The 19,939-nt window shown below is 43.7% G+C and overlaps 2 protein-coding genes and 1 pseudogene across 5 annotated transcripts; 1 reads left to right on the top strand and 2 right to left on the bottom strand.

Moving 5' to 3' along the window:
- The first annotated feature begins 2,800 nt into the window (after positions 1-2,800).
- On the top strand, positions 2,801-3,451 carry LOC147967164 (uncharacterized). Its single transcript, XM_087528063.1, has 2 exons — positions 2,801-2,891; positions 2,994-3,451. The coding sequence occupies exons 1-2, from the start codon at positions 2,801-2,803 to the stop codon at positions 3,449-3,451; spliced, it is 549 nt and encodes a 182-aa protein (XP_087384189.1).
- Positions 3,452-8,380: 4,929 nt separating this feature from the next.
- LOC125517760 (small nucleolar RNA Z247) lies at positions 8,381-8,519 on the bottom strand (annotated as a pseudogene).
- Positions 8,520-12,697: 4,178 nt separating this feature from the next.
- Positions 12,698-19,279, bottom strand: LOC125515651 (uncharacterized). Of its 4 annotated transcripts, none has more exons than XM_087529307.1 (11): positions 18,791-19,279; positions 18,590-18,719; positions 17,773-17,831; positions 17,574-17,680; positions 16,181-16,391; positions 15,270-15,577; positions 14,440-14,539; positions 14,004-14,141; positions 13,807-13,919; positions 13,483-13,658; positions 12,698-13,158 (listed from the first exon to the last, which is right to left on the bottom strand). In XM_087529307.1, the coding sequence occupies exons 8-10, from the start codon at positions 14,043-14,045 to the stop codon at positions 13,487-13,489; spliced, it is 327 nt and encodes a 108-aa protein (XP_087385433.1). In that variant the 5' UTR covers positions 14,046-14,141; positions 14,440-14,539; positions 15,270-15,577; positions 16,181-16,391; positions 17,574-17,680; positions 17,773-17,831; positions 18,590-18,719; positions 18,791-19,279; the 3' UTR covers positions 12,698-13,158; positions 13,483-13,486. The 4 variants fall into 4 exon arrangements, with proteins under 4 accessions (XP_087385433.1, XP_087385435.1, XP_087385432.1 ...); XM_087529309.1 differs by having other exon boundaries at positions 14,523-14,539; XM_087529306.1 differs by having other exon boundaries at positions 14,479-14,539; positions 18,791-19,278.
- Positions 19,280-19,939: the final 660 nt, after the last annotated feature.

The following is a 19,939-nucleotide window of genomic DNA, read 5'->3' as shown; positions in this document are numbered from 1 at the left end:
CCCCTCTCGTTGCTATGCATCACCATGATCCTGTGTGGACACACTCTCCCCTCTCGTAGGCCGAGCTAGTGTCGCATGTGTGTGTATCTGCTTAAGGGCCGCTCGGTGGGTGTTTTAAGTAACTGGGTCGGCCTGTTGAGCCTGCGTGAACAGTGTCGAATACCTTTTTTTTATTTCTAGTCAATTTTAGAAATTCATAGAACATTCATTTCAAACCTAGTTGAGTTGATTCAAGTTCCTAAGTTCATCATATCTTCAGCCCTATTTAAATAGCCAATTTGCATTATTATACCGTTTGGGACACCTAGGTGCCCGGGCTCCTTGCCTCATAGCGTGTTCACCGGTGTTGATTCTTGTATTAATGGACAACTCGTTAATGTGATTTTCTATGGCATTAATTAACGGATATGGTAAGCATGCATGCATGCATGACAACCATTTATGATTTAAATTAATGGATAGTCATCAATGCAAATGTTATTGGCCTATTAATTAGATCATAATTTATGGTAGAATATTTTTATTTTCACAAAGGTAGCAATATAATTTTGTTATTATATTCCTTGAGTATTATACCTCAAATACATCTTCGCTAGAGATGTACACACAAAATTCACGTCGGGGTATATATGTTTACGGGGGTATGTACACTTATGGGTATGTACAGTTATGTACATTTACGAGGGTATGTACATTTATAGATATGTACACTTATTTTACGTCAGGAATCATAATTCATGGCAGAATATTTTTATTTTCACAAAGATAGCAGCATAATTTTGCTATCATATTCTTTGAGTATTATACTTCAAATACATCTTCGCTAGAGATGTACACATAAAATTCATGCCGGGGTATATATGTTTACAGGGGTATATACACTTATGGGTATGTACAGTTATGTACATTTACAGGGGTATGTACACTTATGGGTATGTGCACTTATTTTACATCAGGGTATGTACATTTATGAATACGTATACATAAACTTCACATGGGGGTATGTAAATTTATGAGTATATACACATAAATTTCACGTCGAGGTATGCATTTTTTCGTAACTGCATTTTTTAGGTCGACTTGAATATGCACTTACAAAATATATTGGTACTCTCAAATTTGGCATATATCTAAATATATACATGTTTTCGCGGGGACTTGAATATGTCACATGCATGGCTATATTTTTTGTGGGGACGTGGGTATGCACATGGATGATATGGCATGCATCTTCTTTTGGAAATGAATCAATTGATAATAAGCAAATGGCATGTGACGTTTTTGGCAAGAAATCAATTGCTGTGAAGGTCTAGTGAATGCATAGAAAATTTGGAAAGTGATCTGATTAATGTGCATGGGAAAGAAAAATCTTACCATTTCTTGATCAAAGGTGCCCACACATTTTACCTATATATATAGGACAAACTTTATCTACCACCGGTGGTAGTTACCACCACTTGATTTTGTATGCTGTATGTAGTATCTACCAAATCGGAGAGTATTTACGCGTAGTATGTAGTATAGAAGTATGTTTAGGTAGTATATACTACTTTTTAGGTAGTATGTATCATTTTTTAAGTATGCTTCTTTTTACATACAAATATATAGGTATTTCACAAATATAATAAAAACCTAGGTCAACTTATAATTTTTTAATGCAACTCACTTTGAAGTATCTTATATATAATATATCAACATACTTACAATGATAAATTAGTATATATACTACCACATGATAGTATACGAGACATGTGGGGTAACTACCACTGGGTGGTAGAATGTACTTTCCCTATATATATCCTGTTGGTCCAACTCCAGTATAAAAACGTCTGTAAATCCTTATTTGGCCTCACAAAGTTGTGTGATCAACTGCATGGGTTAAAACACATGCAATTCCTATTCTACGCTCATTGCATGGAACGGTCACTATAACACGTACCCACACACGCGCAATGGGTCCTATGGAGTGGTTTTTTCTACTGGAATGATTTTTCGCCACTTTTCTTCCCTCTTTCATGTTTCCTTTTCCTTTTTATTTACTGTTTATTTTTATCTCTTCGTACTATTCCTCTTCTTCCTTTATTTTTGTTCAACCTTTGTCACTAATATGTTAACGTTTTTTCAACACACATCTACTTTTTTTAACACATGAACATTTATTAAGCATAGGAGACGAACTTTTATTAAGCATATAAGGTGAACATATTTTCGTATATATGAACATTATTATTGCGGCAAGAGAACAATTTTCCCCCATCGTTTTATGTTTGAAGTGATTTCTTTTTCTAAAATCTATTGTTTTTTTCAGGATTAAAACATCAAATATTTCTGTTGCAGCAAGGGAACATTTTGTTCATATATATTTTGTCACTAATATTTTACTGAAGCAAAGGAAAATTTTCCGCATTTGTTTACGAACTGGTTTTAATACATTTTTTTAAAAATACATTAGATAATTAAATAAAATTAGAAAAAAGTACAAGCTACCTTTTTTGCGGGAAAAAAACGTACAAGCTACTGGGCCGGCTCATATAGGTGCACCGCAGGTAGTGCGTCACTTCGTGGGCCCGGCCTTGGAGCTCGAGAAGCTGGCAGCCTGGTCCTGACTGGAACTCAATGTTCCCTCAAAGAAAAAAAAGACTGGAACTCAATGGATTCTGCTTCCGATTCCGACTGCGCCAGGGTTCCTCTCCTCCCTCCTCTTTAAATCTGGAGGCGGCGAGATCCAGGCTGAAGAACAAGCCTCAAACCCACAACCCACGTCGAATCGAGGCGAAGCTGACGTACAAATCCACCCGTGATGGCCCAAATTAATTCCACCACAGATCACGTCGACCTGGAGAGGAACTCCAAGGAGCTGACCATGGCTGCCTCTGCAGGCGACGCACAAGGTCACTCAACCACCCATCTTGACGCCCTGGCGCTGTCCTTGGAGCAGGAAGAAGAAGAAGAAGAAGAGTTGGAGGCGGAGGAGTTTGTATCTTTAATGGAAGGTAGAGCAGCCGCAGCAGCGGCAGCCCTCGACGAGTTAATAGCCCGAAAGAAGAGCAAGGCTGGTGATGCTAAACGCAAAGTTCGGATGGCGGACGGGGACGTCAACTTCATCCTGTCGCTCAAAAGGGTAGAGCTCGGCGGCATGGAGTACCTGGACAGCATGAGCCACCATTACACTCCAAAGCGGATGGAGGAGAAGCGGCGGCTGCACCAAGAGGCAGTGGTCATGTGCCGCGAGATTGACGATGAGATAGAGGCACGCCAGGCCCAGATCATCAAAGATTTGAGCGACAAGGGCTACGCCGAGGCTGACGAGGACAACCTGGCTGATGACGAGGAGGTCAACGAGTTAGAAAGGATACACTGGGAGAGCCTCATGGCGGCGAGCGAAAGACGCATGAGCGAGAGACGACGAATGAGAGCCGCTGCTGCCGGAAAGGAGGCCACACCATCTTGATCCCTGAGAAGCATGATACTAGTGCCCAGAACCACTAATTCTCATGCCGAATTCAGTCTGTTTGCTTTGTTCGTTAGTTTCTATGGCCCGAATTTCTACAACTAGTCCAACTCTGTTAATTTGCACCCCTGTTTTATTGTTTATGTACCATGTACCATCTCTTTTCAGAGATGCCTATCCACATATCTAACTTTGTTCTGTTTTTCTAGAAGCATGTCTGTTTCCGTGGTGTATCTATGGCCGGTTCCCTGTTATTTCTATGCCAAATTCACTTAATGAATTATTAAATCAAGTAATTCAAACTTTGCATTCCCTTCTTTTTAAATCAAAAAAAGGGGACATCATGACACGAACAAAAACATTGCCAGTTCAGGCCAAACAGCACAGTTTCTGTAGTCGTGGCTTGCCTTTCTGAAGCATCGCCCAGGAACTGATGGAACTACAAAGGCGCCGACACATGACACCATTAGATTTGCTGGAAAAAAAATGCCCATAGTCTACACATGCACCATTAGATCTGCAAAACAAAAAACTATAGATGTTTGTGAGCCCTCATGAACCACAATTTGAAATGTTTTAGTAGTTGGATGTCATTCCAAAGTTGTTTCCCAGAAAAATGTGATTTGTGTTAGTTTTGTGTAAGCGTCTCTACCCTCGTACAGAGGGCCGCGTGGGTTTATATTGATTGGGGAGAGACCCATCTCTCATAGGTTACAACTGTAGAGATATTACAGGAGGTTTACAGGAGGGATAAGAGATAATAACAAGATAAAGATCCTACTCCTATAACCACCCTTGGCGCACAAGGCAGCCACACAAGGCGCACAAGCCAGCCATACGTGACAGCCATACATGACAGAGTTTTCATGTTTAACACCTTCCCTTAATCATAACTTAACTAAGTTAAGATTACGCTTGAATTCTTCAAACTGTCTTGTAGGCAAAGCCTTTGTGAACCCATCTGCAACTTGATCTTTGGAGTGAACAAAACGAATTTCCAATTCTTTGCTTGCAACTCTTTCTCGAACAAAATAATAATCAATTTTGATATGTTTTGTTCTTGCATGGAAAACAGGATTAGCAGATAAATATGTAGCACCAAGATTATCACACCAGAGACAGGAGGGTTGTGCATGACCTATTCCAAGTTCTCTGAGCATGGATTTTACCCAAATAATTTCTGAAGTTGCTTTTGCTAAAGCCTTGTATTCTACCTCAGTACTTGACCGTGAGACTGTAGCCTGTTTTCTTGCACACCATGAGATAAGGTTAGGTCCAAAGAAAACAGCAAAACCACCTGTTGAGCGTCTGTCATCTAGGCACCCTGCCCAGTCAGAATCAGAGAAGGCACTAACAAGAGTGGATGGTGACTTGCTGAATGTCAGACCAATACTCAAAGTATCCTTAACATATCTTAATATGCGTTTTGCAGCAGTCCAATGTGCAGTGGTAGGTGCATGAAGGAATTGACAAACTTTGTTTACAGCAAAGGAAATATCAGGCCTTGTAAGGGTTAGATACTGAAGAGCTCCTACCATACTTCTATACCTTGTACTGTCATCTGGACTCAAGGGTTCACCTTCTTCAAGAGATAACTTTTCTGTACTTGACAGCGGTGTAGGTGAGGATTTGCACCCTTGCATGCCAACCTTGCTTAGGAGATCTGCTGCATACTTCTCCTGAGAGAGATGAAGGCCACCTTCCCTGTTTCTCTTGACCTCAATGCCAAGAAAGAAATGCAAATCTCCCAAATCCTTGAGAGCAAAGTCAGCATTCAAGTCTTTTAACAGGGCTGTTACTGCTGCACTGGATGAACTTGTAACAATAATATCATCAACGTAAATAAGCACAAATATGGAGATATGTGACTTATTGTAGATAAACAGAGATGTGTCAGACTTTGAGGGCACAAAACCAAGTGACTGAAGCTTTGCACTTAGCCGTGAATACCAAGCTCGAGGGGCTTGTTTCAATCCATAAAGAGACCTGTCAAGTTTGCACACATATGAGGGTTTGTTCTTGTCTTCAAAGCCAGGAGGTTGACGCATGTACACTTCCTCTTCCAGAACACCATGAAGGAACGCGTTCTGTACATCTAGCTGGCTGAGGCTCCATCCTCTGGACACAGCGATGGACAAAACAAGACGGATAGTTGCAGCTTTAACGACAGGACTAAACGTACCCTCATAATCAATACCGTACCTCTGTTTGAATCCTTTGGCAACAAGCCTAGCTTTATAACGATCTATGGTGCCATCTGATTTCTTCTTTATCCTGCATACCCATTTGCAATCAATTAAGTTTTTACCTCGGTGTGCAGGAACTAGATGCCATGTTTTGTTTTTCTGCAATGCTTGAAGTTCTTCTTCCATTGCCTTTTTCCAACGTGAATCCTTGCATGCTTCGTGGAACGTACGAGGTTCACTTGTGGAACATGTCAAACCAAACTTAACTTTGTAATTTGTATGTTGAATTACCCCTGATCGGAGACGTGTGCGTGGTGCATCAGGAACAAGTGCAGTTTCCGCTGGCGCAGAAGATCCTGTGGTCTGCTGCAGCAGATCCGAAGCAGATTCCCTTGCCAGATCTTCTGTGGCAGGCGCTGGTGAAGACATGGGCGAAGATGGCGCAGAAGATCCAGGCGGGGCCGCCGCCAGATCAGGATCGGTTCCCGTGCCCGCAGCTGGTTGGTGGAAGCGCCTGGTGTAGACGCGCGGCTCCACACCGAACCGCTCGGTCGGGTGACCTGCGGAAGCCGACGCGCACGTGGGGGAGAGCGGGCCCGCGGCCCGTCGCGTGTCATCCCTAGGTTGGCGAGGCGCGCGTGTCGTGGGCGGGGGGCCCGCAGGCGCGGAGTTGGAGGAGGCGCTGCCGCCCGGATCCTGACGCGGCTCGGGAGATCCCGATGCAGATCTTGTCGGGGTTGATCCCGAGGGGGATTCGGCTGCAGGGTTGTTGCACCACGGGGGACACATGAAATATTGCTCATTTGGCCTGTTTGCTTCACAATTTTGCACCAGATTTTTTCTGTTGCTCCAGCATCCGAACCTGCAGTACCAGAAGACTCAAGTTCAAGGTTAGGAGGGTTAGTCATGTGATCACAATTATCGTCCCCATGATGCAAAGAGGTCAAATGAGAAGGAAGAAGGAGGATTTCTTTGCGAAGGAGGGCACCGGCATTTGGATGAAGTGCGGCGAAGGGAAAAACCGTCTCGTCAAAAACGACATCCCTGGAGATGTAGACACGCCCCGTGGGTACGTCAAGACACTTGACTCCTTTGTGCTGGGCACTATAGCCAAGAAATACACATTGGGTGGAACGAAACATGAGTTTGCGATTATTGTAGGGACGAAGATTGGGCCAACATGCACACCCAAAAACACGAAGAGACTTGTAATCGGGACGAACTTGGAGAAGTCGTTGCATAGGAGTTTCATTATTGATGACACGGCTAGGGAGCATATTAATAAGGTGGACAGTGGTGAGGAACGCTTCGTCCCAAAACTTTAAGGGCATAGATGCACCTGCAAGAAGAGCGAGGCCTACGTCCACAATATGCCTATGCTTGCGTTCAGCAGAGCCATTCTTTTGGTGCGCGTGAGGGCAAGAAACATGATGGGAAATGCCAAGTGTTTGGAAAAATGAGTTTAATTTCTCGTACTCACCACCCCAGTCGGACTGGACGGCAATTATTTTGCGATCAAACTTGCGTTCAACAAGTGCTTGAAAATTCTTAAATACATGGAAAACATCGGAACGACGTTTAAGAAGGTAAGTCCAAGTGAATTTACTGAAATCATCAATGAAGCTAACGTAGTACGCATGTCTACCAACCGAGGAGGGGGCAGGACCCCATACATCAGAAAAAATAAGTTGGAGCGGCTTGGTAGAAATACTAGTAGAAATATGATATGGCAATTGATGAGACTTGGCCTTTTGACAAGAATCACAGACAGTTTCGATGCTATGCTCACCAACACATGGGAGCTTATTATTTCTAAGCACTTGTTGTACGACAAAAAAAGATGGATGTCCTAGTCTAGCATGCCACCTGTCCGGGGAGATTTTGATGACACCAAAGACTTGTTTATTGAAGCTTCTGAACTCGGGAAAAAGAGGGTAGAGCCCACGCACACATCTACCGCGATAGAGAATTCTCCGTGTGACCTGATCCTTGATCAAAAAGAAATAGGAATGAAATTCAAGAAAAACATTGTTGTCAAGAGCAATACGATGAACTGAAAGAAGATTTTTGGCAGTTTGAGGAACATGCAAGATGTTTTTAAGGTGAATGTCACGATGAGGGGTTGCAATAATTGAATGACCAACATGAGCTATCTCCATACCTTCTCCATTGGCATTATGGACCTGATCTTGCCCGGGGTACTTGTCATGCATGGTCAGCTTGTCCAGCTCGTGAGTGATGTGGTTGGAGGCGCCGGAGTCAGCGTACCAGTTTGTGTCCACACCATAGGAGGCGTCCACAGCAGCTGCAACCTTCTTGCGTTGGGTGTTGCTCTCGGCATAACGATAGTCGCAATCCTTCGCAATATGGTTATTTTTCTTACAAATTTGACACTTGTTAAGATATTCATCATAACCTTGGAAGGGACGACGATTGTTGTTGTTGTTGCGGCGCTGGTAGTTGTTGTTGCCGCGCTGATTGTAGTGGCCGCCGCCACCACCACCGCCATGCTGGAAGTGGCCACCACCACCGCCACCAGCATGCAGATAGGGAGCACCGCCACCGCCGCCACCGTGCTGGAGTTGGCCGCCGCTGCTGCCGTCGGAACCGCCACGATAGCCCCCACCACCACCACCCTTGGGAGGGTTCTGAGAGGGTTTGGGAGGCCCGTGACCACGATAGGCAGCATTAGCAGAGGACTTGAAAGCGCCGGGACCAGTTCCTTGGAACAGCTCGACGCGTTGATCAAAGTTGGAGATCATGCCAAAGAGTTCATCGGTGGAGACAGGATCAACACGGACGTCAAGGGCGGAGATGATGGGCTGATATTCCATGTCGAGGCCGGCGATGATGAAGGAGATGAGCTCATCTTCGCCGATGGGTTTGCCGGCGGCCGCGATTTCGTCAGACAGCGCCCGCATCTGCCCAAAGTAGGCGGCGGCGCTGAGGGAACCCTTCTGGGCGTTGGAGAGAGCAATACGGCAGTTGTTGACGCGAGACTTGGATTGAGCGGAGAACATGTTGGCTAGGGTAGACCAGATGGCATGAGAAGTCTCGAGAGAAGCAACTTGCACCAGGACCTCTTTGGAAAGGTTGCGGAGCAAGTGGGCTACGATTTGTTGATCTTGGATGAGCCATGGGGTATGAGCGGGGTTCGGACCGATCTGATCTTTCCCGTCTGAGTTTTTGGTGGTGATGGTTCTAGGTGGCTCGGGTAGGGTTTGGTCAAGATACCCATATAGCCCGGCTCCCATGATTTGGGAGCGAGCTTGGGCTCGCCAGAGAATGTAATTGGTACGGGTGAGAGGCTCGGAGATGGTGTTGTTCAGGCCGGAGGAGATGAGTTGGCTGGAGGAGGTGGACATGGCGCCGGAGATGGGAAGGATGGGAGGGGGCGAAAAAAAAGGTGTATGCTGGCGATGGGATGGAGGTGGTGATCGCTAGATGAGGAAGAGGGAGGCTCTGATTACCATGTTAGTTTTGTGTAAGCGTCTCTACCCTCGTACAGAGGGCCGCGTGGGTTTATATTGATTGGGGAGAGACCCATCTCTCATAGGTTACAACTGTAGAGATATTACAGGAGGTTTACAGGAGGGATAAGAGATAATAACAAGATAAAGATCCTACTCCTATAACCACCCTTGGCGCACAAGGCAGCCACACAAGGCGCACAAGCCAGCCATACGTGACAGCCATACATGACAGAGTTTTCATGTTTAACACCTTCCCTTAATCATAACTTAACTAAGTTAAGATTACGCTTGAATTCTTCAAACTGTCTTGTAGGCAAAGCCTTTGTGAACCCATCTGCAACTTGATCTTTGGAGTGAACAAAACGAATTTCCAATTCTTTGCTTGCAACTCTTTCTCGAACAAAATGATAATCAATTTCGATATGTTTTCATGTTTAACAATTTGAAGTTAAGTAGTTGGATATATTGCTCCAATCTCCATTTTTCGTACACCAAATACAGAAATATTACAAAGTAGATGAAGTGAAGAAAATTAAGCCCCGACTGTGATGATCCATTCACCTAAGCATTAAGTCCATTTTATCAGCAAGTCCATTGGATATACAGACAGAAAACTGGAAGCATCGCCCAGGAACTGATGAACTGATGAAATGATATTTCCAGTAACTCTAGCTTGGATTTATGTGATATCATTCTTCGAGATGTACAATATATACACTAACTAAACAAAGATAAATTTCATTGTCAATCTGCTATTCAGCTTTTATTACATGGAATTGGCATATGTTCAATTATTTATCTGCCTATATGCTTCTATAGGAAGTTCTTTTGAAGTAATTTGGGCTATGGAACCTTTCTAACATCCACATGAACAGAGACACCGTTCTAAAGTTTCTGAATCTGCACAACCAAAATTACACCTATTTTTAGAAGTTTCTAATACCGAAATAGGCTTTGTTTAATTATCAGATCAAACTGAATCACAAAACTGTACTACCGACACACTAACAAAATTCTTCATGCAGATTATTGGATCAATGTAATAAGATTTACTTAGAGATGCAAATTTTAGTCGTCATTTAACATGCCATCAGATTATGCACGAAACGTCAAACTGTGCAGATTGCTATTGCAGAATTTGTGTACAGTCTTAGTATGCACTGACACCATGGATAAGACCACCAGATTTGATATTACAAAACATTGTAAAGTAATTTAGTACAAGAAAAATGTTCCTTGATGGTCTACTTTATCTATCTCGTACAGAAAAGAGTTGAAACAGTACTCCTGAAAGTATTGTATATCTTGTATTGTCTGTGATAATTCCATCTGAATATGTCTATCTGTAGTAGCTATGATATGCTATTTCCATTTAAAAAGAGAGACCAAACCTCAAAATTTCAGACGATGCAGCTGTAGATTGAGTAAACAGCCACTTAAGCAAGAATTGGACAGCCTTCCTGCAAATTTTGCAAAGCCGCTGGTACATGATTTGTTTCTCTTTGGATTTCACTGCTAAAACGGGAAATATCATGATAAATAGATTTGATGCCCGAATAAGCTTAACAGGAAAACGAAGTACCATTTCAAAGTATATGCACCTAATCTGAGCAGCTAAATCAAACCGCAGTAGGTGGTTCCATCAATACTTATGTAACTACTTTGCATTTTTATGAGGCCGCCAGAGCACCACAGCATAGAAGGAAAGACAAACAAATTCTATGAACCGAGCATCTTTTATGCGATTCCTAAACACACATATGTCACGTGTGTTCCTCATTCTAGTATTTGTTCCCAGGAGTTGGCCCTGCGTAACATACAGGCTGCTCCGGTTAGATCAAAATCTGTAAACGCTGGCATCATCTTGACGTGTGCTGATCCTTCATCTCAGCACACCAAAGAATCCATTCCCAGTTTAGTATTTCCTTGACAGAAATAGTATTTCTCTTGATGACTCACCTCCATGGCGAGGCTTTGATTGCCAACCGCCGCCAGGCCGCGCCGGCTGCATCTGCACGCCACCGCTGTTGTTGCCCTTCTCGTCATCTAGATGCTCCCGCCGTGCTGAATGCCATCGATCATCGACGACAGTTTTCTGCTTCCAATGCACGCCGCTACCTTTGTCGTGTTGATGCAGTGCTGGATCTGCAGATGAGCTGAACCACTGAACACCTTCCTGCTCTTGAACAGTCCTTGAATGAAACCTTTGACGGCCTGAAATGGTGGCGCTCACTTGTTCTCAGAGCACTCCTTGCACACTTCCAATGCACGACCGACCAAGCACGCGTTTCGAGCAGCAAGAAGAAGGTCCAAAAGTTGGGCAAGTTGGGCCTCGGCACCTCTGTTTTTGAATACTCCAGAAAAGAGCCTCCTTACAGAAGCATCCAGCAATCCAGCAGCCTCGCAACCCCGGAGGCTGTATGTGGTGACGGTGGGCTTGAGCCGTTTCCTTGAGCAACTTGTCGAGCATGGCATTGGCATAGTCAGCTGCCTTGACTGCACGCTGGCCTTGTCGGGCATTTCGTTGAACACCGTACGCGCACATGAGACATCGGAGGTGTGTGCGGCGCGGAAGGCCAAGTGCGACAGGCACGCTAGGAAGAGGGAGACGAGCTCCTCGTGGGTGGAGAGGTTCTTGAGCTCGTCCTGGCCGGCGGCGGCCACTGTGGAAGGATTTGGAGGTTAGGAGATGGGAGACCAATGGAATGGTATGTAGATCGCACATCTGTGATCCAACGGCTGTAACGAATCGCCCCTACAATGGAATGGAGAACAATTTCTTTTGTTTCGCATGTAAGGTTTTTTTATTTCAGACAAACTATGCAAAGTTATCAAATTTATATCATTATCTACAATACTAAGGTTATCAAAATTAATTTCGCGCATCTAATGATATTGATTTCATGTTGTGAAAGACGATATTTTTTATGAAGTTGGTCAATTTACAAAGGTTGACTTAATAAGTAGACAAAAAAATAAATGGAGTTAGTTTTATATAGCTAGCGTCAAAAAATACTGTAGCTATTATTTGTTGTAACCATCATCGCTGCAAAAGCATCTCTAACGTACCGTATCCGTAAAAGAAATCTCTGATTTAGACCAAATTGGCTGGAAAATGGGCCCAAACAGATCATTTAAGCACGAAACTTGTACTCCCTCTGTCCAGAAAATACTCCTTTGGCTCCACCCAAACGCCCCTGAGCCGACTATCTCCTGGCACAGCCAAAGCATTTCCTCGACCGAGGCCTGCTCAAAGCTAACTTGAATCCAATTCTCAAAATAAAAAAACTAACTTGAATCCAGCTTGCTGATTCTCTGAAACCTTCACCAGCTTGTGTATCCTTGTAAGGTCGCAGACCCGGCGTAAGAACAAGAACCGTGAGCCAAGCATGACATAAACCCAAACCCCAGCACTTTTGATACTTCTCAACACAAGTAATTCCAGATGAAGTATAGTCTTCCCACCACAAACCACAGCCAGAAAAGAAATGGAAATAACAACAAACCACAAAGCCTACGATGCTTAACACAACTGTCGCAACTTGGTCTACTATATGTTAGTAGAACGAAACTCAAATGCAGAGCTGTACATTAGTAGCCCACACACATTAAACACATCAGCAAATCACCAGATCAAATTTATCTTGAAAACCAACAGTTGAACACAGCCGATATACAAAAACAATAGAATCACTCATTTGCCTATCTATACTTCAATAGAATTCACAGAACATATATTCTCTTAAAGAGCAGCAGTTTACCACAATCAGCACATATATTCGCAGAACATATACTCTCCTATACCGTCGCAGGAACTCAACTAAAGAGCAGCTGTTTATCTCCTATACCATGGCAGGAACTCAACAGTAAGTAACTTTGCACATCATGTGGTCTTTCTCCCATTGCAGGAACAGAACTATACAGACAACAGATTAGTAGCTTATCGCCACCAGACATGGACTTTCGCCGCTTCGGCTAAGCGCAGCATCCTTCCGTCCTCGGCAAGTAGCTCTTGGGTCAAAAACTGTTTCTAAGGATTACCAAGTACCTGTCATCATCACAATGCCTCATTAATAAACATGTCTATAGAAGTGATTTTCCAACATATATATAACATATGTATATACCAAACATAATGTTAAGCTCGGCATAACATTACATAGTAAACATGAAACTCCCAGAAAATATAAAATCAAAGCTTGGTTAAGAAACAGGAAAATTACAAACTTAATTACATTCTTAAAAATAAACTTAGCCGTGCTAAGCTCGGCATTACCAGCACAAGTATAGAAAGTTTCATGAGGTGAAAACTGGGAGTTTGTAAAGCAAGTCTGTAAACCAGATTAAAGTAAGTGGAGTGACATGACCATACCTGGTTATATGAGCTTCGGAAGCTCAGCAAAAACAGAAGGTAATGGAGGGCAGAAGCCGCCGGCGCTTCTAACATCTTCAATCCGGCTTTCCACATCCTCTTTGTCTTCTTGGAGCTTTTTCTGCATCACAGCCATTTGTTTTCCATTGACACCATCAAGCCTCTTAAACAGGTATCTGCAACAGAAACGTTTATACATTAATGAAGTTAATTCATGTGATTGCATGCAATAAAAAATGTCAGTATTCAATTGTTATTATAGTTATAGCTCTCTAGTTCACTTCTCAAAACAACATTTAAACACTGGAGTACACAAATACATACTCGCGTCTCATATCCGCCATTCTGTTGTATATGATAACAATTGTGTTCAGCATGCCCAGAATGTGATCAGGCTGAAGGGCAAGTATCTCTGAAACAGCATAAATCAACAGCTCCTGCATTGAAAAATTACATCAAAAAAAATTAGCAGTACAAAATACTACAGTCATCATCACAAGAAATATCTGGAAAAGGGGTACCTCAGGCGCAACTCTCGGGGAGGACTCCAGCCTTTGGAACATGACCTGCTCCTTGATCTCAGCCTTGCTGAGCTCCCTGGAGACATTGGTATTTCTGCCCTGCCAGTACAACCAATCGTGGCCTAAAGGACCAATAACCTACATTGGCAAGCATGTAATGGTGTTAGAATAAAGCCTGAACACAATGACACAGAACTTCATCATGCCATACAAAAGATTATACTGCTAGAGGCACATTACAAAACAGATGTTAAAATCATCTATATTAACCCAATCATTTGATGAGTCGCATAACCAAATTTAATCTTAGAAGTGGCAGCAGGCAAACAGAATGCATCATATAACTGCAAACACAGCAGCATAAGTAGTTGATGGCTTGTTGCCATTCTAAAAACGAAAATGAAGGCTGTACCACAAACAAACAGATGCACAAAACCTTGAAAATAAAACCACAGCAGGAGTAGATGACACCAACCAAAAACTACAGATTCCCATAATGGAGAAGGGAGGGCTCTCCACCTTCTGTGCCTCGTGGTCTGCGGGTGAAAAACGAGGGGGTAAATAATAAATAAACAAATAACAGTAAAGACTTCACCCAAGTACTCCTACTAGTAGTACAGTACAGTAAATAACGTGACAGGCTTCACCCAAGGAGTAGTAAAAATAGTGTGTGGGGGGTAAATAAATACGGATAGTAGCAGTAACTAACGCGCACGGGCATCGGAGCGCCGCTCGCTTTTGACCCATCGACTAGTCTAGTCTACTCACCCTCTAGACTGAAAAGAGAGCAGGGCATGGGTGGGGTTTGCTACACTGAAAAGCCTACTACTGCTACAGGCCACAGTGCCACAGTGCCGTCAGGTCATGCAGCTGGATGGCTACAGTCTACAGAGAGATTATACTATACGTACTACCCAAAACAAATACTACAAACAAATACTACTACTGCATGCTTTTCCTGACCAAAACAAACATTCTAACAATGAACATGGATCATCAAGCATCAAAGTGCAAGGGTACGTAACAAGAAAACAACACAGGCATCTATCTAGACAAGCAGGAGCAACAACCATGCATGTTCATTGAAGCAGTCTAACAGGTCAAATCCAGCTGCAAGACACAAGTCCTAGGCATTACATGCATGCAATTCAACTAGTAGTACTAGTACAACACAATGCCCCTGCTTAAGCAAACAATGGCCTCCCAATTGCACTAGTGGTTGGAGCAAATCATGCTTGAGCAAACAATGGCAGTGGCATAACCAACCTCAATAAGCTGATTCCTCCAAGCATTGCTAGCACAAGCTGATTCCTCCAAAGAATGAATGAATCAACTTTGATTTGCTGCGCTGCACCATCCAAGGGGAGCTGACTTCTTCAAGGCATCAATCGCATCTAGTATATGTGAAAAAAGGGTCTCGTGTTACAGGATCGAAATCGCCATACCAAGAACAAATACTGCAACCATTGCTAGGAGGAGCTTTGCAACGAACCCTGAAAATGCCCCTTCTGCTATAGCACCAATACAGCAGCTTCCTGCTCCTTCTGGAAATCACCTGCCTGAGCCAGATTCTGCTGCACAATTACAATTACAGAATATGATTCAGGTGACCCAACAGATTCACTGTTAAAACTTAGCAGAAACAAGTGCAGCACTTAGTAGAAACAAGCATCAGTTCTAACAGGCAAGGCCCTTGGAACACACGTTGGGGCAGTAATCCATGGGATGGACTATGAGAACTTCCAGTTACTGCTTACTAGAGAGACCTGCTGGCTACGGTAATAACTGGTCTCACAGTTACGATTCTATACATTTGATTACCAGCACAGCTAAAGGTATAGCTTTTGAGTTATTTGTGTCCACTGAGACACTGACTATCAGCAGCCTAAATCAAGCAAATTGATAACTGATATACATAGGCCACTGCCCTGAATCTTCAGCAAGAAAATAGATTCAATTATTATAGCATTGAACCAAGCATAGCCATAATTTACAGGTTACAACATGCATGCTAAGCAACCATTGTGGTGTTCTTAACACTCTATTTGTTGATACTACCAAAAATAACTAAGACCCTTATACTGGAATTTGAAGGATGTCAGACGGATATAATGTGAAGATATCTAGAAATGAGCACCAATCGGATGTAAAAATAGAAATTGACATGTTGAATTTACCATGTTAACAGAACACAAACCAGAGTCACAAGCCTCCAGAGCAACCTCATCGTCTGAATCTTCATTGGCTTGCAGGATCAACTCAGTAACAGGTTGAACATGACGACTCATGGGAATGAGCGGGAAGCCACCAGGTAGGCATTCCACCACCTGATGTGCGGGTGGCTTGATGATTGCTCCTTCATCTTGGCCTTTCCAATTCGTTGGTAGCCTGTTGACAACACAAGACACAAGTTTAGCATGAATCTCTCAAAGCTCCTCTACAGGTTCACACAAGTTGCAGGTACACAATCAATAGCTGCACTTCTGTTCTGGATGTATGATCAGTTTTGAATGTATGATCAAGGAAGGGGTCCTTGCGATTCATCATATCATAGCAAACAAACAAGAAGACAGGCAGACTAGTCATACTCCCTCCGTGTCCCATAATATAAGAGGTTTCTGCTAGGGAGTACTTATGTAACCCATCAACCCAGGTACATGGTTTACAACTTCACATTTCAAGCAAGAAAGATTGCATGACAAATGGTTTACTTATGCACAGCCTATGTCCCATAATATAAGGGCAAATTAACCTTCCCCGTGCAGGCCCTCGCCTGCCGCACCCCTCCCGCACCCTCAGGGACAACCACCTATTAGCGTCAGCAGGGAGTAGAGACAGTTTTCTACTTGTCTCCGTTATCAGTCAAGGTAACGGGGTAGTTACTGAGAGAAGTAGCATCCATTATTCTACATCTGCCTCTGTTAGTCATTGCTTTAAAGTAATTAGTTGTATTTTGCCAAATCAGCATTTTTCTGAGAAAAGGTAAATTCCTGGATCAGTGTAGGGGCGATAAGTGTCGACATATCTGCAGCAGAGCAGCATATAAATCACAAGAACAGATGTCGAAGAATGGCGATGGACAACTAAACTACGACTTAGGGGTAGGTGGTACACAGTGATCACCGATACGGCTCAATTCCTACAGATCGACAGGAAACTCAGTGCTACCGAAACAATCGCTTCGGTTTGATCGGATTGGGTCTTAGCCCTCCCTACCTAAACAAACCCTAATGAAGGTCCAACTCCTAATGAAAACATCCAGTTACTACTTACTAGAGACCTACTAGCTATAGTAATAACTAGTCTCACAATGCGTTTTTACACATTTGATTACCAACGCAGCTAAAATTATAGCTTTTAGGTTCTGTGTCACTGGGGCACTGACTATCAGCAAGAAAATAGTGTCAATCATAGCATTGAACCAAGCATACCCAGAAACATGTTACTTAAGAGTGCTTTATTACTTGCTACTGATTAATAACTGAAGGTTTCGCGTCAACGAATCATTGCAACCTGAACTAAGATCAATGTTTAGAAGCTCTGGAGTCCGTGGGACCAGGAGTAAGTTACCTGAATCAAAAGGTAGAAAGAATGTCGGCCCCAAAAACATTAGAAAGGACATCCAACCCAGAGCTACATTTCCACAAGTTCCAAATATCTACAGCTTCGTCGATTTCCTGTCCATAAGGCAATTTTATCAGCTTTAAATAAACAGGTAGGCAGAAAGGCAATTACGCTGCTTAAAAATAAATAATGTTTATGAACTCACGTCATCTTCTCCTGTTTCAGATTCATGCTATAAGAGACATGGAAACGGGGCTCCAAATCCTGTTGCAGAATCATCTACTATATGTTATTTCAAGCAACAGAAAAGGGCAGAAGTCATAAACATGCACAAACTACAGCGAGGGTTACAGTAACTGTAGACTTAATTGCACTCCATTTCTTTTAATACTTCTCGAGTTTTATAGCAAGATTACAGCATGCATACTACAAAACCATTTACTCTTCTGTGGCTTTCACAGTTTAGCACTACAGCACTATGTTCAATTCATTACAGGATCATAGTGACCCAAATCACAAGCCAAGCCGTGTAGCCACCGGCGACATCTTGGCTGAGACAAAACACTTCAAGTGCTAGCCCCAAACACCAACATCACCCAAGAGGTTACGTGGATGCTTCACCAAGTGTGTGCATGTCCCATTGAGCGGATCATAGAGTTCCAGCGACGGAGTTGCCTCACCAAAACGGAAGCAATAATCCAAAATTATACTATATGATTAAACATGGATAGGGCCAACCATTTAATCCAGCAGCTATTGTTGAAAAAAAAATACAGATTACACATGAAAAATATGTAATTGAACAACTGAATTATGCTGGGCAGCAGTAGCCTCTATGCAGAGGCATTTTTTAGCACTTGTGGGTATCTCAGCTACCTACAAGCCTGTTTGCGTAACAGGAACCTATCTAGTTGTGCAATGACTGAATTTCTAACACTGGAACCCCTATAAGCGTATTAGAGGAGCACCTCCATGATGATAACGCAATGAGAAACAGTGGTAACAAAACGAATTACTCATACTTGTTGCAGATGTGTGCATCCTACCACAGGTCGCCTGCTCGCCAGGTCAGGATGTGCGCCCGCCCGAGATTCCTGAGCAGCACTGGCAGATCTGGACCAGCTTGACGCCGTTGGCCTTGAGGATAATCAGCTGAAAGAAGAGAAAAGACGAGTCAGGGTAACCGCTGGAATGGGACAAAAGACCTAATTTTTGTTCCTCACCTGTGGCCCGTGTAGGCTGCAGCGGCGGATTTGGGGACGAGAAGGCGCCATCGGCGGGCCGCCGTTGGCGCCGGCGCCGGCCCGGGGGAAGGGGGGGAAGCTGGATCCGCGGTGATGCTAAGGGGCCATCGGCCGAAGCGGGGGCGGGGAGGCAAGGAAGAGGGGAGGGGCTAGGCGTGCGGCGGAGAGGAAGGCCGGAGCCGCCGGGTCGCCGGCGCCGTGCCGGAGGAGGGGATAAAATTTGGAACTTGGACTCGGGCATGGGGCTGCAAAGTCTCCAACGCAGAAGAAAGCGGCGGCGAGGGGGCGGGGAGTGGGAGGAGTGGCTGGGTGCGGCGGCGAGGAAGGAAGGAGCCGGCCGGGGCGCCGGCGACGGCGGGGACGGGGGAGGAGCCGCGAGGTACGCGAGATCGCATCTGGTTGCGTGAATGGTTGGTGTGTTTCTTTTTTTTTCGAGAACACGGTTGGTGCGTGGTCGGAGTACGGGAGTAGGTTAGGAATATGCCTAAGTATATGCCTTTGTTCCTTCAAACCTCCAATGTTCTAGTCTTCTAGAGAACCTTCTAATCCTAATTCAACTTTGTTGCATGCAGGGAGGTAGCTCATGAAGTTTTTTAAAATTTAAGTGTTCCATGAAACCTTTTTATCCCAATTTGGTTTCACTGCATACACCCCTAATCAACATTTTTGGGATGGAATCAAGCTTCACCAAATGGGAAAACATGGATGGTTGCGACAAGACAAACAAAAAGAATTATAGCTACCTGATTTCTAAATAGGAGCCCCTACAACCTGGTTTCTCTTGCATGCAACCTACCCACATCATCAATCTACAGGGAGCCATCCACCTCATCACATTTGCCACCTCAACAAAAGAATTTCACTAAACAAATTGTGTGATTTAATTCACCTTATCCATAAAATCTCTCCTCGCGTTATTAGTTATTTCTCTAAAAATTAGCGGCCAAGGCAACGACAAGCAGCCATATCCTCTCCTAATTAATTCCTCCCCCAATTAATTTGCCCGACTGGCGGGTGTCATTCTCCCTCTTCATCTTCTCCACGCTGACTTGATTCTTCCAGGTAGTAGCTGATGGCATCAATGCTCCATACATTTCTGTTTCGGCATGGCTTCTAGCCTCCCACAAT

This window comes from Triticum urartu, chromosome 6A (genome assembly GCF_056163025.1).
Source record: "Triticum urartu cultivar PI428250 chromosome 6A, HENAU_Tu73, whole genome shotgun sequence".
Lineage (NCBI taxonomy): Eukaryota > Viridiplantae > Streptophyta > Magnoliopsida > Poales > Poaceae > Triticum > Triticum urartu.
Note: the sequence above shows the minus strand (reverse complement) of the source record. Positions and strands in the feature narration are given on the sequence as shown.

Excerpts from the sequence above, each read along its gene's own strand:
- LOC147967164 (XM_087528063.1), top strand. The coding sequence starts at position 2,801 with ATGGCCCAAATTAATTCCACCACAGATCACGTCGACCTGGAGAGGAAC. Across the intron at positions 2,892-2,993 it reads CTCTGCAGGCGACGCACAAG|GTAGAGCAGCCGCAGCAGCG; the intron begins GTCACTCAACCA and ends CTTTAATGGAAG.
- LOC125515651 (XM_087529307.1), bottom strand. The coding sequence starts at position 14,045 with ATGTTCCAAAGGCTGGAGTCCTCCCCGAGAGTTGCGCCTGAG. Across the intron at positions 13,920-14,003 it reads CCCCGAGAGTTGCGCCTGAG|GAGCTGTTGATTTATGCTGT; the intron begins GTACCCCTTTTC and ends TTTTCAATGCAG. Across the intron at positions 13,659-13,806 it reads ATGGCGGATATGAGACGCGA|ATACCTGTTTAAGAGGCTTG; the intron begins GTATGTATTTGT and ends TTTCTGTTGCAG.